Genomic DNA, 14,726 nt, shown 5'->3' on the forward strand with positions numbered 1-14,726 from the left:
GCTCGGTGACAGCACTCTTGCCTCTGAGTCATGAGCTCGAACCCCATAGAAAACGACGCTGGAGAAGTAGTAGTGGGGAACAAAGAAATGGCGGAGGAACTGAATAGGTACTTTGCGTCAGTCTTCACAGTGGAAGACACGAGTGACATCCCCAAAGTTCAAGAGAGTCGGGGGGCAGAGGTGAGTATGGTGGCCATTACCAAGGAGAAGGTGCTAGGAAAACTGAAAGATCTGAAGGTGGATAAATCACCTGGACCAGATGGATTACACCCCAGAGTTCTGAAGGAGATAGTTGAAGAGATAGTGGAGGCGTTAGTGGCGATCTTTCAGGAATCACTGGAGTCAGGGAGGGTCCCAGAGGACTGGAAAATCACAAATATAATCCCCCTGCAAAAGGCGGGAAATTACAGGCCGATTAGCCTGACCTCAGTCATTGGTAAGATTTTAGAGTCCATTATTAAGGATGAGATTTCAGAATACTTGGAAGTTCATGGTAAAATCGGGCAAAGTCAGCATGGTTTCATCAAGAGGAGGTCATGCCTGACAAATCTGTTAGAATTCTTTGAGGAGGTAACGAGTAGGTTAGACAAAGGAGAGGCAATGGATGTTCTTGGACTTCCAGAAGGCCTTTGACAAGGTGCCGCACAGGAGGCTGCTCAGTAAGATAAAAGCCCATGGTGTTAGAAGCAAGGTACTAGCATGGATAGAAGATTGGCTGTCTGGCAGGAGGCAGAGAGTGGGGATAAGGGGGTCCTTCTCAGGATGGCGGCCGGTGACTAGTGGAGTTCTGCAGGGGTCAGTGTTGGGACCACAACTTTTCACTTTATACATTAATGATCTAGATGAAGGAACTGAGGGCACCCTGGCTAAGTTTGCAGATGATACAAAGATAGGTGGAGGGACAGGTAGTATTGAGGAGGTGGGGAGGCTGCAGAAGGATTTGGACAGGTTAGGAGAATGGGCAAAGAAGTGGCAGATGGAATACAACGTGGGGAAGTGTGAGGTCATGCACTTTGGTAGGAAGAATAGAGGCATAGACTATTTTCTAAATGGGGAGAGAATTCAGAAATCTGGAGTGCAAAGGGACTTGGGAGTCCTAGTCCAGGATTCTCTTAAGGTTAACTTGCAGGTTGTGTCGGTAGTTAGGAAGGCAAATGCAATGTTGGCATTTATTTTGAGAGGACTAGAATATAAAAGCAGGGATGTGCTGCTGAGGCTTTATAAGGCTCTGGTCAGACCACATTTAGAATATTGTAAGCAATTTTGGGCCCCGTATCTCAGGAAGGATGTGCTGGCCCTGGAGAGGGTCCAGAAGAGGTTCACGAGAACGATCCCAGGAATGAAAGGCTTAACATATGAGGAACGTTTGAGGACTCTGGGTCTATACTCGATGGAGTTTAGAAGGATGAGGGGGGATCTGATTGAAACTTACAGAATACTGAAAGGCCTGGATAGAGTGGACGTGGGGAAGATGTTTCCATTAGTAGGAGAGACTAGGACCCGAGGGCACACCCTCAGAGTAAAGGGAAGACTTTTTAGAACAGAGATGAGGAGAAACATCTTTAGCCAGAGAGTGGTGAATCTATGGAATTCATTGCCACAGAAGGCTGTGGAGGCCAGGTCATTGAGTGTATTTAAGACCGAGATAGATAGGTTCTTGATTGGTAAGGGTATCAAAGGTTACGGGGAGAAGGCGGGAGAATGGGGTTGAGAAACTTATCAGCCATGATTGAATGGCGGAGCAGACTCGATGGGCCGATTGGCCTAATTTCTGCTCCTATGTCTTATCTCAGTGATTTGAGGATATTTTCTAGGTTAATGTTTCAGTGCAGTATTAAGGGAGTGTTGTACTCTTGGAGATGGCGTCTTTTAGACAGGTGTTAAAAGTGAGCCCCATCCGCCAACTTGAGGGGTGCTCTCTGGTCATCTGACCAACAATTATCCTTCACCCAACATCACTAAAACCGATTCGCTGATCAATTATTTTGTTGCTTTTTAGTAGACCATCAGCTGCTGGGATCCATTTTTTTTGGAATTCCTCCTTTCAACACTTTCACCTTCAAAAGCCTTCAGAAACTTCTCCTCTGACCTTCTCTCACTGCTGCTACCATGTTGCAAGCCAGACACATAGACTTGGTCAGGGTTAGTTGCCACTACCAAAGAGTAGAATCCAGGACAATGATGCAGTGGGATTCTGCTGATGCAGACAAAGGCAGCCACTGAGTTGAAAGGACCAGAAGAGCCTCCAAGGGAAAAATATCTTTTTTAACTCAGTCAAAACTAACGCCTATAAAGGTAAGTCTTTGTCACTCAGATGGAAGGACGGAATGCTGACTACAAAATCCCCTCTCAAAAGGAAAATTTCACCCACATAATTTAAAATAAGGATTCCAAGAATTTGCGTGTATCTGAAGTTGGCAAAGTGAGTTCGAACCCTATTTGTGATGCAAGAATATTTTCTAGATTAACGTTTCAGTGCTGTGTTAAGGGAGTGTTGTACTCTTGGAGATAGCGTCTTTTGTGATCTAATTTAGAATTATTCATGAATGAAGCTACAGTGCTGAAAACAGCCCTTTCCAAACCTTCAAGCTCATGAAATATAAATGGAGCAAAACAACAATGAAAAGATACAAGCACAAATAGGAGTGAATTACCTGGGATGAGGGCTGAACTGCCAGGGCAGGGGTACTGCATGTAACCATGGGGCTGTGAGTTGGACAACCCTTGCCAAGTAGTTTCTGAGCCCATGTGACTTTTTGCTCATTAAAATGAAAAACAAAAAAAAAAATCACCTCCATAAAGTCTAATTTTCACCTAAATGTAGATAGCTTTACTTTCAAGAATGTGCCAGCAATTATAGACCTAGCAATTACAAGTATTGTTATTGTACAAATGCTTGCATGTCAAACACTGATGTTAACACAGATAAAAACAGAAAATGCTGGAAAAACTCAGCAAGCCTGGCAGCGTCTGTGGAGAGAGAAACAGAGTTAACGTTTTGAGTCCGTATGACTCTCCTTCAGAGGCGTTAACAGATATATTTTGAGTGGGTTAATGGCTATGTTAATATACCTAAAGGGGGAATTCAATATAAACATGTTACATGTGCTTACAACACATCACTCACTGTCATTTTCTGGCTTAAATAGCACATCACAATGTTGTGACGAGCTCCTAAACATCATATCCTGGAGCAAAATTAATTTGAGATCACTAAGCAAATTCAGATGCAACTAATTTATCAGGTTTCTTTTTCCTACCTGTCTGCTGTCACTTCTCCACAATCCATTGACTGTTTGTGTTGGAGCAATGGTAACTACAGGTGGAGTATTTGCCGCAGTCTGACTTCCAGGTGGAACTATGATTGTTCCTGGAGGCCGTTTGGGTGTACCAGCAGGAGAACTGTGATTGGCAACTGGCGACGATATAGGAGAGCGTTCACTGCCATGGGAAGATCCTGAAAATATAAAAAGAGCAAATGGAATAAGATTGTGTTATATGGTTTCTATTAATCACCATTGTACCAATTGGGTGAGCACCCTTTCTCTCATTTAACAATGTACAATGTTCAATATAGTACTCAAATAAAAGACATTTATTTTTCTTGATGATAAAGGAAAGCATATTTATCTAATATATTATAATCTCCAACCTAACCCCCTTACCATAACTTTTCAAATTAGGCTCCAGAGACTTCTTACCAAGGGGCCTCAGTAGTTAGTGATACCATTAGTTACCTGTCTTTCTGGGGCCAGGCATGCTGTACACTGTAAGCATAGTGCCTAAAGAATGGTGTACACTGAATTCACTGATCCTGCATTTCCAACGAGGAAATGGCATCAAAAAGACTCTGGGTAAGAGAATCAGGGTTATAGAATTCTAGGTCTGGAGCTTGGGTTGTGGAATCAAGGATGCTGGGTCGGAGGATCCAGGCTATGGTATTCCAGTTCTGGTCCTCCTTTCATTTTGTTCAATGGGAGGCTTCAGGACAGATAAATCTTCTGCACTAATGATAACTGAGGGCAGAATCCATAACTCTTTCATCCTAGCTTGCAACTTCTTGAGAGAAGCTAAGCACTTGCTCAGCTTCTCTCTTTGTTAATATGGTAACTTCCACTTCATAAGTGACCATGAGGAGATGGAATCAAGAACTAACTCAGTAGTGAAGGTGAGCATGTTTAACAACCATGAAGTTTGGAACTGCCCTTTGGCATCATTTCCATTGTCCCTTCTTCATTCACAATTGATGTATCTTTAAGCTTACTAGTACCCACCAAAATGTGTGTCACTGGGATCTCTTACATCATTTATAGGGCAGCACATTAGGTCAACTGGAAAATAACATGACGAGCTAATAGGCCAGGATTCAGATAAAGAGGTCCCTACCCAATTTGCTGGTCTGACACACACACACCCTTTCTGCTGATAGAACTAATCACATTTCAGTATGTCCTAGTGCTTTTTATGGTTGTTGAAAGCTCCTGATACACAAGGAAATAAAACAGACAAGGAAAGAACTCAATTCAAACAAGTGGAAGGAAAAAAAGATTTAGACTATTTTACAAAAACAATGAAAGTTTTATGTCACAGCTTTGGCTCAGTGACAGCACTCTTGCCTCTGAGTCACGAGCTCGAACCCCATCTCAGTAATTTAAGGATATTTTCCAGGTTAACGTTTCAGTGCAGTATTAGGGGAATGTTGTACTCTTGGAGATGGCGTCTTTTAGATGGGTGTTAAAAGTGAGCCCCATCCACCAACTTGAGGGGTGCTCTCTGGTTGCCTGACCAACAATTATCCTTCACCCAACATCACTGAAACCGTTCGCTGATCAATTATTTTATTGCTTTTTTGTAGACCATCAGCTGCCTGGATCCAGTTTTTTTTTGAATTCTTCCTTTCAACACCTTCACCTTCAAAAGCCTCCAGAAGCTTCTACTCTGACGGTCTCTCACTGTTGTGACCATGTTGCAAGCCTGACCCATAGCCTTGGTCGGGGTTAGTTGCCACTACCAAAGTGTAGAATCCAGGACAATGATGCAGTGGGATTCTGCTGAAGCAGACAAAGGCAGCCACTGAGTTGAAGGGACCAGAAGAGGCTCAAAGAGAAAACTTTTTTTTTTCTTGATTGCAGTCAACACCAATGTACCTAGAATGGTACACCTTTGTGACTCATATTGAAAGACGCGCTAACTACAAAACCCCCACCCAAAGGAGAATTCCACCCACATAATTTAAAATAAGGCTTCCAATAGGTTGTGGGTTTCTGAAGTTGGCAAATTGCTTCAAGTAATGTGGGTTATGAGGTTTGCGATGATAGAAGCTTTTCCCCTTAGGAATCAGATTAAGCTTGAGGGTCTTTCTCCTTGCTTCTTCCTAGACATTTTGTTATTATAACAACAGGACATACAACATTTGAATGAGAGACAGAAAGACTAGGGGTAGGTGGGTGATTAAAAAGTTAAAGGACTGAAGCAGGAGCTTATCTGCCTTGAACCAGTACACTTCCAGTTTTAATGGAAGTGAGTGACAAATCTGCTTGCAGGAGGTGGGTTGGTTGCGAAAACCTTTTAAAGACTCTATGCCTCCATTTTAACAGTGTTTCTATTTTTCACCACAGCCAACCGGCTTTTGTAGACATTGGGAAAGCTGGAAGATAAAAGGCAACTAGTTGGCTGCATCTAAAAGGTAAGTAACAACAAAAACTGCTGGAAATACCCAGCAGGTCAGGTAGCATCTGTAGAGAGAAACAGTGTTAATGTTTCAGGTCAATGATCTTCCATCAGAGCTGAAGAAAGATAGAAATATAAGAGTTTTTAAACTAGAAGGAGGGGAGAGAGGGCAGGATGCATACTGAAGCTTGGCTGTGTGCCCAGAACAATCAAAGCATTAGCTCAGCAGGGGTTTCTGTTTTGACAAATGAAGTGAATTGTTGACTTTGCTTGATTGACATCTTTAAGTGGTTATAATAAGTTATTCTTTCTCTGATATCTTTTGTCAATGTCTTGATGTTTATTTGGACAAGAGTAAGAGGTGTGCAGTTTTTGAAGCCTCTATTATTGATATTTTAATGGTCTGTCTGATTGACACTTTTATAGGGTTGTGAGAAGAGCTGTTGTTTTTTCAAAAGAGGACTATTGAATGTTTTTTTTCTAGCACAGCAGTTCCACATTTGCCATTGTTATTATATACCTCACTGGTTCTGTACATAGTGCATACTGGGCCAATAGGCATGAAGGGTCAAGAGTTGGCATGGACAGTATGAGGGGCCATGGGGAGTGGCTTGGGGGCATGAGTTGAGACTGAGTTGGTTTGGAGAATATAAGGGGTCATGGGGGTGTTTGGGGGACATGACCTGGCATGCATTAGCATGGAAGGTATGAGGGATTATGGAGGGGTGGGTAGGGAGGTGAGGGGTGTGAGGGCTAGAGGGCCTACAATCTTTGAACGCAACTGGGACAAAGTTCCAGAAAACCGAGGCAGGCATTTTAACCAGCCCACCTCAGCACTTGCCCGTCTCCATGGCCACTGACACTCTGATACCACACCCACCTCAATCCTTTGCCCCTCACCCAGACAAAAATTGTGTGTATTGGGCACTTTTTACCAAGACGGGTCTGACGAGTCAGGAAACTTCCATTAGATTTGTAGCTCAAGTTGGGAAATTTCCGACCTCGGTAGCCCAAATCTGGCCCTTACTGTCAATTTAACCATGCTGGAGGCAACATAGCAATTAGAGTATTTACTTTTGAAATTGAAAGCTACAACCAAACATTTTTCACCCAAGAGCCAATGACCCTGATGGTTCAGGGGTTTCTAGTGGTCATTCTGGTGTTGCTTTGCCATTGTGTTCCCAAAGCCTTATAAAGGGGTTTGCCTACAGTTGGAGCTTCACAACTTAGATTCAAATCCACAATGAAACTTAGTTACAGTTTAGAGCTTCCTTCTTACACTGAATTCAGTAAAAAGGCGCTGTCCGCTAGGAACTGATAGCATGCACGGAACAAAGTTCGCCCTTTAAACATGATATTAAGCACTGGAAACAGGTCAAACTTTCTGTTTCATTCTAAGTTCATCTAGTTGTCCGTGTCTACAAACTCACATACATTCACACCTCAAGACAGAGACATCAAATACTCTCATAGATCTCTGAATGCAGGCAATAATATCAATGAAGAAAATCATCTTGGACAGATTGACAAATCTAATGGAAATGCAACTGAACCAGGGACATTTTATGTCTTGGCGGCTCCCTAACACAAATAAACCTGTTTAAAGATCCCACTGATCCAAAAACAATCTTTAGTCTGCATTACTTAGTCTAACTAGTCACATAAAAAATATAGAAATTTTCCTAACTGGCACATGATGAAACTCTGAAGTACAAAGGGTCATCAAATGAAAATGACTTTTTTAACCAGGTTGTATAGGTGTTAGCTCTGACAGAGGTAGAATTTAGTCTCCCCTGTTTCTACCCAACTTTATCTGTTAACCTATTACATTAATGGGGACTTCTGTAGAGAAAGGCACTATGGATGCTGTTAGGTTTGCATACAAAGCAGTCCAGGATTGTCATCAACGACCAGTGACAATGTTGAAAAGGGGCATTTGCTATTGTCAGGGAAAAATTCAAATCATCGGCTTAGCCTATACATTAGAGAAACAAACAAGACATCTACAACCCTGATGTGGAAAATTTAGTATCATAGTGTCAATACCACACAATACAGCACAATATCAATACAAATGGAGATGTTCAACTAGTATGTTACAGCAGACATATTATTAGTTACATATATTCCGGTCAGCTACATCAATAATCCGTACGTGGTATTTTATTGGAATATAACAATATTATGTAAAATAATATAACAAATCCTGTTTTTGGTGCTGAATGAAGGCCAGCCCATTTACAATTATAAAGGTTTCACATGACTGGTTGCTTGTCAAACAAACCCTAACAGGAAGTTCAAAATAGATGTTGCCATGTCCTTTTGACATGAACATTAGGCAATAAGTTAACAAGTTAGTTTATGCCGTTCGCCTAAACAAAGAAAAACACTTTCAATTGGCAACAAGATACATTGGGGCTTCAACTTGCTCTCAGCATTTCACATTTATATCTGTTGGTTATGCCAGAGAAGCTATTTCTGTAACACATGTTCCCCAATAGAGCTACAAGGTGTGTTTGAGCTCTGCAAGCACTCGCTGTAATGAACAGCTACCAAAATCTTTTAAGGCTGGCAGCATGAATGTTTCAAAAACCTGCACTCTTGTCTAAAAGTGAAATGAATAAGAGGTAAGAGTTGTGGCATATCAGGGATGCAACTACTTCACCATTGTACATTCTGATATATTTTAATTCTTGTTTTATCATAATAGTATTGATCTTGTTCTTTAAAACCAAAACATCTAAGTTTTGTTTCGATAAGCATGTTTAGATTGGGGCAGAAGTGAATGATGCACTGTCTCAGTGGCGTAATGTCTGTATAAAGCACTCCCAGCATGAGTAAAGCAAAGAGTTAAGCTCTTTTCAACTGTGACAATAGTGATAATGTTAGAAGACGACTCTCTGGCACCAGCGTGACAATATCCGTTTGCTCCTTGGTGAAATTGTGCTAATTGATGCCATTTCAGAAACTGATGTAATGGGCTGGACTTTCATCTCCTAATGGAAGTGTAAATTGGGTCACAAAATGCTAAACTTAACCTTTTTTTGCTGGAAAGAGAATTTACTTGTGCCTTCCTGACCCCACGCCATTTTCATGTGGCCTTTTAGTAGGTTGAGAAGGCCTTGGGTGCAAAACGCAAACACACCTCTTCCGAGGTTGGGGTCCCTACTGTAAGGACCACAGTTCCTTCACTGTCACTGTATCAAAATCCTGGAACTCCCTCCCTAACAGCACTGTGGGTGTACCTAGAACACATGGACTGCAGCGTTTCAAGAAGGCAGCTCACCACAACCTTCTCAAGGGCAGTTAGGGATGGGCAATAAATGCTGGCCCAGCCAGCGAAGCCCACATCCCATGAATGAATAAAAAATGAATTTGCATTTCCTCCAGTAAACAATTTTCGTGTGCTGGTATGGGTTTTGGAAACCCTAAACAAAATTGGAAAGTTTGTCACTACTGGTGGAAGCCTGCTGAGGAGTTGGGGGCATTCTGAATTGTAAGTCTAAAATGTTTTGACACTTTTAATTCTCATATTAGATGCTGTATTGTAACAGAGATATGTTTTAATGCAATGATTCATCATAGGGATCTGTCCTGCAAAGGTAAGCTGACCTTTACATTGACCACCATTGTGAAGGTGTCATCATGCATCACAGTACTTCTCCATTGAAGGAAGTGCCATAATTCATCAAAAATGTAAACACATTTTCTGTCAGCTTCTGTTGTCATATTTTGTGGAGTCATTTAAATAGACTGACAGCTGTTAAAAGCTCTGCTTATGAAAGTTGAAAGGAAAAACTGCACAGGTTTTCTTCCATTGATTGACAGGCACTCTGCTTTGAAATGGAAGTGAGAAAACAATCTGTTCTGTCAGTTTCCGGTCATGTAGCTGGAAGCTTTTGATATGACAGCTGCAGCCATTGTGGACGCTTGGCTGAGTTTCAAAAGTTACTTATGGCTTCAGCTCAGCAGGTGGTCGACCAATAAAAGAATGATTGAAACTTTTAAGAAGCTATAATAACAATATGCCTTTACCATGGTTTCCTCTTTGTTTAAAACCTAATAGGTACTTAAAGGGTTACACTTTTTTATGCTGGAATAGTTTTTCTTTTCCAGATCAATGATAGTGGCCTGAATTTTTCCGATGACAGGGTTTACCTCTCTGTGATTTGAGGAGTCAGAGGGGAGTGCCCCACAGCCATTTCATGCTCAAATGAGTGTCAACTGGCTGCAGGCGGGACTTCCACCGCTCACTCAGGAGAAAGTCTCGCCTCAGAGAGCTGCTGGTCAATCTGATTGGCTGGCATCTCTCCAGTCCCTGAAGTGTCAAGAGTTGCAGTGGACTGAAGAGGAACTTCAGGAAGATGCCTGAGCCTAAGTCCTGGGACTGGAGGACAAGGTAAGTTTAAGGGTCCTAGGGCGGGGAGGGTAGGGAAGGATTGTGGGAGCACAAAGTGGGCAGGATCAGGGTATCAGGGGAGATCCTAAGGGGGAGGGGTGTTCAGCGGCCACTGGACCTTAAGGGGGGGTCTGCCTGCAGTCAGAAGGGGGCTTCTGATGGAGGCGCCACCTCCTTCCCACTTAAGGACCTCAACTGGGGCAACAGCGGGTGTCCCGTCTGAGGCCATGCCTGCCCAGCATAAAATAGATGGGAGGTCAGGGCGACTGTTCCTTCAATTTCACACTCCCCTTCTCGCCTAAAAACCCACTGGCGAGGGATCGTGGCATTCAGGCCACTGTGTTTGAATTCAGGGCTTTATTAGATTATCAGAGATTTAATTTTTTCTTTAGGGGAGGCAGTGGTATAGTGGTATTGTCGCTGGACTAGTATTCAGAGACTCAGGGTAATGCTCTGGAGGCCCAGGTTTGAATTTCACAATGGTAGATGGTGAAATTTGAATTCAATAAAAAAATCTGGAATTAAAAGCCCGATGATGACCATGAAACCATTGCCGATTCTCGTAAAACCCCAACTGGTTCACTAATGTCCTTTAGGGAAGGAAATCTGCTGTCCTTACCTGGTATGGCCTACATGTGACTCCAAACACACAGCAATGTGGTTCACTCTTAAATGCCCTCTGAACAAGGGCAACTAGGGATGGGCAATTATTGCCTGCCTAGCCAGTGACATCCACATCACATGAATGAATAATATAAAAAATGATTTTAAAATAATGCCCATGGTTATTGCATGGCTCTTGAAGACTGTACATAATGGATACTGAGTGGGTGACAATGGAGGGTACATGAGGGCCGTGGAAGTGCCATGAATTATTTGAGGGGGCTTAGGGTGGCATGGGAGTGGTGGTGACATGGGTGATCTGAGGGGTCATGGGGTGGTTTGGGTGATATGAGAGGGGCAAGGGGTGGCATGAGATGTGGGTGGGGTTGAGGTGTGAGGCTTAGGAGACCTTGAAATTATATTGGGAACTGGGCTGCTGTGTTGGAGAACTGAGAAGGGCCTTCTAACCAGCCGCCTCCACACCCACACTCCCCATGCACTCCATCATGGCTCGCAAAATGTCTTGTGAACCTGACCCCTGTGTGAAAAGACAAAGCTCCCAAGCAAAGTCACCCATGAGTCAGGTATACATGTTTCGTGAGCTAATTGGTCAAGACATTGCCCTGGGGAATAAACCAGCAAATGGCTGTCACTTCTTTTGTTTAGCTGAAACAGGTGCAATATGTGTTCAGGTTCTTTCTGTCTGCAAGGAACAGGGCCCTGTGTATTAATATATTTAGTTTCCAGTACACGTAAATGCGCCACACTGAGCCTGACTGACAATCTTAAACTGGTTGTCAGCGTAATTCTTAGCACACCGAGGATTATTTAGCAAATGTTGTCCAATCATGGAATCACGTCTAATGTTGGACACTGTGTTTTGAGTTTTGCAAGCACAGGCTGGTTGAGTATGATCTGTATCTTGCCCGTTGCGAACAGTGGAAGCGACATGCTGTTTAATATGATCTGCCAGTCTTTGGGACATACAGCCTACATACCTAGCATCACACTGACATTGAAATTTAAACACCACACTCGTCATTTGTGTGATAGGCAGAACGTCTTTTTGGCTTGACGGCAGCATCCTGTTCGTGGCAAATACCACTCATGTTGCTGTGTGAGACAGCGCTAGCTTCACCTGTTGCTCAAATTTTTGGGATACTTGCCCTTCCAGGGTATTCTGATGTAGACTGGGTGCTTTTCAGGCCTGAAAGTGATGGCCTTGGGCCCGTTCATGAGTTAGCGCAATATACAGCGTGAAATGGTTTGATCAGGGTAGTCATTATCCCGCAAGATGTCTTTGATGCACCCTACTTCAGCATCAAACTTGCATGGTGAGCATGTGGCTCAGGCCGTATTTACAAGGTTGATGATAAGGCCAATCTTATAGTGCGCGGAACTGTAAGAATCCCAATGCATGTATTGACCAGTGAAGGTAGGCTTGTGGCAGACTGTGGTAGGAAACCCCCTGGCAGATTTCTCAACTAGTACCTCAAGGGAAGGGAGTTCATTTGAGTTCTATGAATTGACAAGAATTTTCACTCTTAGGCTGTTAATCTCACTTTAAAAACCCTTGAGAAAGTACCATCTTGTTGACTAAGGTGTAACTGAGTTTTTAACGGTATACTAACTTCATAATTACTGATCACCCACACTGGCTAATTTTATATTTTTGAACTATCAAATTTCATGCTAAATGGTTCCACTTATTTTAAAAATAGCATTTAAAAAAAAAGTTTGTTTATCTTTCATTTACCTTTATTCTTAATCCAATCATAATTTATTTCACCACCTGAAAATTTAAATTAAGAATGAAGGATATCAAGTGGTTTTAGCTTCCTGGTTTGCTGTATGCGAATAGTTCAACGTGATTGGCTACTGACATCATTGCTGGTGCGCACTGGGAGATCCCCTTGACTTGGCGCCAGATGTAACTGCCATCGGGAAATGGAAAGATCACTAGGCCTTTGTGGGCAGCTTTCTTTGAGGCCAGTGGCGAGTGCCATTGCTGCAGCACTGACTGTAAAATCTAGCCCAATAAAAGCTGGTCTCCTGCTGCCTGATTGCAATCTGTATAGAATGCATTCACTTCAGGTGCAACCCATGAAAATGTCTTTCTGAGGCAATAAATCAACGCATGGGGCAGAATTTTCCCGTTGGCGAAGGGGGAGGAGGCCAGGAGTGCACATTCAGCCTCCAGGGGAGCCACCTTTGGGAGGAGAGGCGCAGGCACAAGGGGCGCAGGGCCAACAGGAAGTCCAAGGCGGAAGGGCCCCGCATGCCAACTCATAAAATGACGTGCGGTGGTGTCGGGTGAGCGTCCCAATGTCACGGTGCGCCGTCGCAATAGTTCAGTGGATGGGCACGCGGCGATCTCCGATGCACGCCCGCCATTAATTAACAGGCCACTTAAGGCCCTTGAGGCACCAATTGACTGCGATTTTTCAGGGCTCGTGCGATTTTCAGGTCATCACACGGGTGCAACGGGCAGACGGGTAGGACACATTTGTATAAGCTTCATCCACGGGCGGGATAAGAGGGGTCCAGTGGGGTCGCAATGTGCTCAGTCAGATATTTAATTTGGAAAGTTACTGATACTTGCCTGTGTGAACAGAAATACTTCAAAACTCACATCAGCTGCTTGGGCAGGATTCACAACTTTCAGGTCAGCACTCTACAGTAAAGATCCTTTTTGGAGCCTGCAGGTTTCAGGAAGCCTTCCCTTAGCCTGGGAATGGGAGTTGTGCTCTCCACTGGAGGCACCTCCTCTGAGGAGGAAGGGAGGGCCAGAATGTGGGGGGAAGGCCAGGAATGCACATTCAGGTTCCAGGGGAGCCACCTTTGGGACGAGAGGCGCAGGCACAAGGAATGCAGGGCCAACAGGAAGTCCAAGGTGGAAGGGGCCGCAGAAGATGCCGCTATCCTGCTCCGAGGGTATACAGACGGCAAAGCAGCCACCTCAATATGTCTGAGGTGCAGCGCCAAAGGAGGCTCCGACTCTCAGGGGAGACAGTCACCTCTATCTGTCAGATGAAAGGCCCTGAGATCTCCGCTGTGTGGGTGAACACCCCATGCCAGCGGCTCTGAAGGTCACAGCTGCTCTCAACTTCTATGCCCCTGGCTCTTTCCAGGGCTCGGTGGGTGATGTTTGCGGTGTCTCCAGTCAGCTGTCCACACTTGTGTCAAGCAGCTGACAGGCAATCTATTCAGGCGTGCATTGACCTTCATCCACTTCTGCTGGGACCAGGCCAGCCAGACACAGCGAGCCAGAGGCTTCGTGGCCATTGCTGGCTTCTCCCGCATCCAGGGTGCAATAGACTGTACACATGTGGCCATCAAGGCACCAGCAGGTGAGCCCGGTGCCTTCATCAACAGGAAGGGCTTCCACTCCATGAACGTGCAGATAGTGTGTGATCACAGGATGCAGATTCTACAAGTCTGTGCAAGGTACCCAGGCAGCTCCCACGACGCCTACATCCTCAGACATTCCCAGATGCCAGGGCTTTTCAGTGCTCCAGCCCGGCTTGATGGATGGCTGCTGGATGACAAGGGCTATCCCCTCAGAAGGTGGCTCATGACGCTTCTCCGCCATCCAATATCAGAAGCTGAGCAGTGGTACAATAGGAGCCACGCCTCCACAAGGGCTGTGGTGGAGACAGCCATCAGTCTTCTCAAGATGTGCCTCTGATGCCTGGACCGTTCAGGGGACGCATTGCAGTAGCTCCCAGATCGTGTCACTGATAGTAGTTGCATGCTGTGCTCTCCACAATCTTGCGCTGGAAAGGGGGGATGCAGTGGACAATGAAGATGTCGACGCAGTGGCTGTGGCTGCACACGATGAGTCCAGCAGTGAGGATATATGTTGACCCGGGCACACTCCAGGGAGGCAGGGACACCCAGGAGGCTTTAATCCAACAAACCTTCAGCTAGCACACCACAGATGGATCTCCAACAAAAGCCTGTGCTGCAGGCTCCATACTCAATACCTGAGTGCTAAACCTGCCTGGATAGGAACATTAACTAAGGGCCTTGTCAATAAAGCTCAATGTGACAC

General features: G+C 44.4%; 1 protein-coding gene across 3 annotated transcripts in view; it reads right to left on the reverse strand.

Annotated features, from left to right (window-relative positions):
• The window catches only part of LOC144679083 (genetic suppressor element 1-like), a 330,347-nt gene that overhangs the window by 95,666 nt on the left and 219,955 nt on the right, over window positions 1–14,726 (reverse strand). For all 3 annotated transcript variants that reach the window (XM_078539365.1, XM_078539364.1, XM_078539366.1), the window contains one exon: window positions 3,261–3,457. In XM_078539365.1, the coding sequence (XP_078395491.1) occupies window positions 3,261–3,457 (197 nt within the window). The remainder of the gene's footprint in view (window positions 1–3,260; window positions 3,458–14,726) is intronic.

Source organism: Cetorhinus maximus, chromosome 3 (assembly GCF_964194155.1).
Source record: "Cetorhinus maximus chromosome 3, sCetMax3.hap1.1, whole genome shotgun sequence".
In the NCBI taxonomy this organism is placed as follows: Eukaryota; Metazoa; Chordata; class Chondrichthyes; order Lamniformes; family Cetorhinidae; genus Cetorhinus; species Cetorhinus maximus.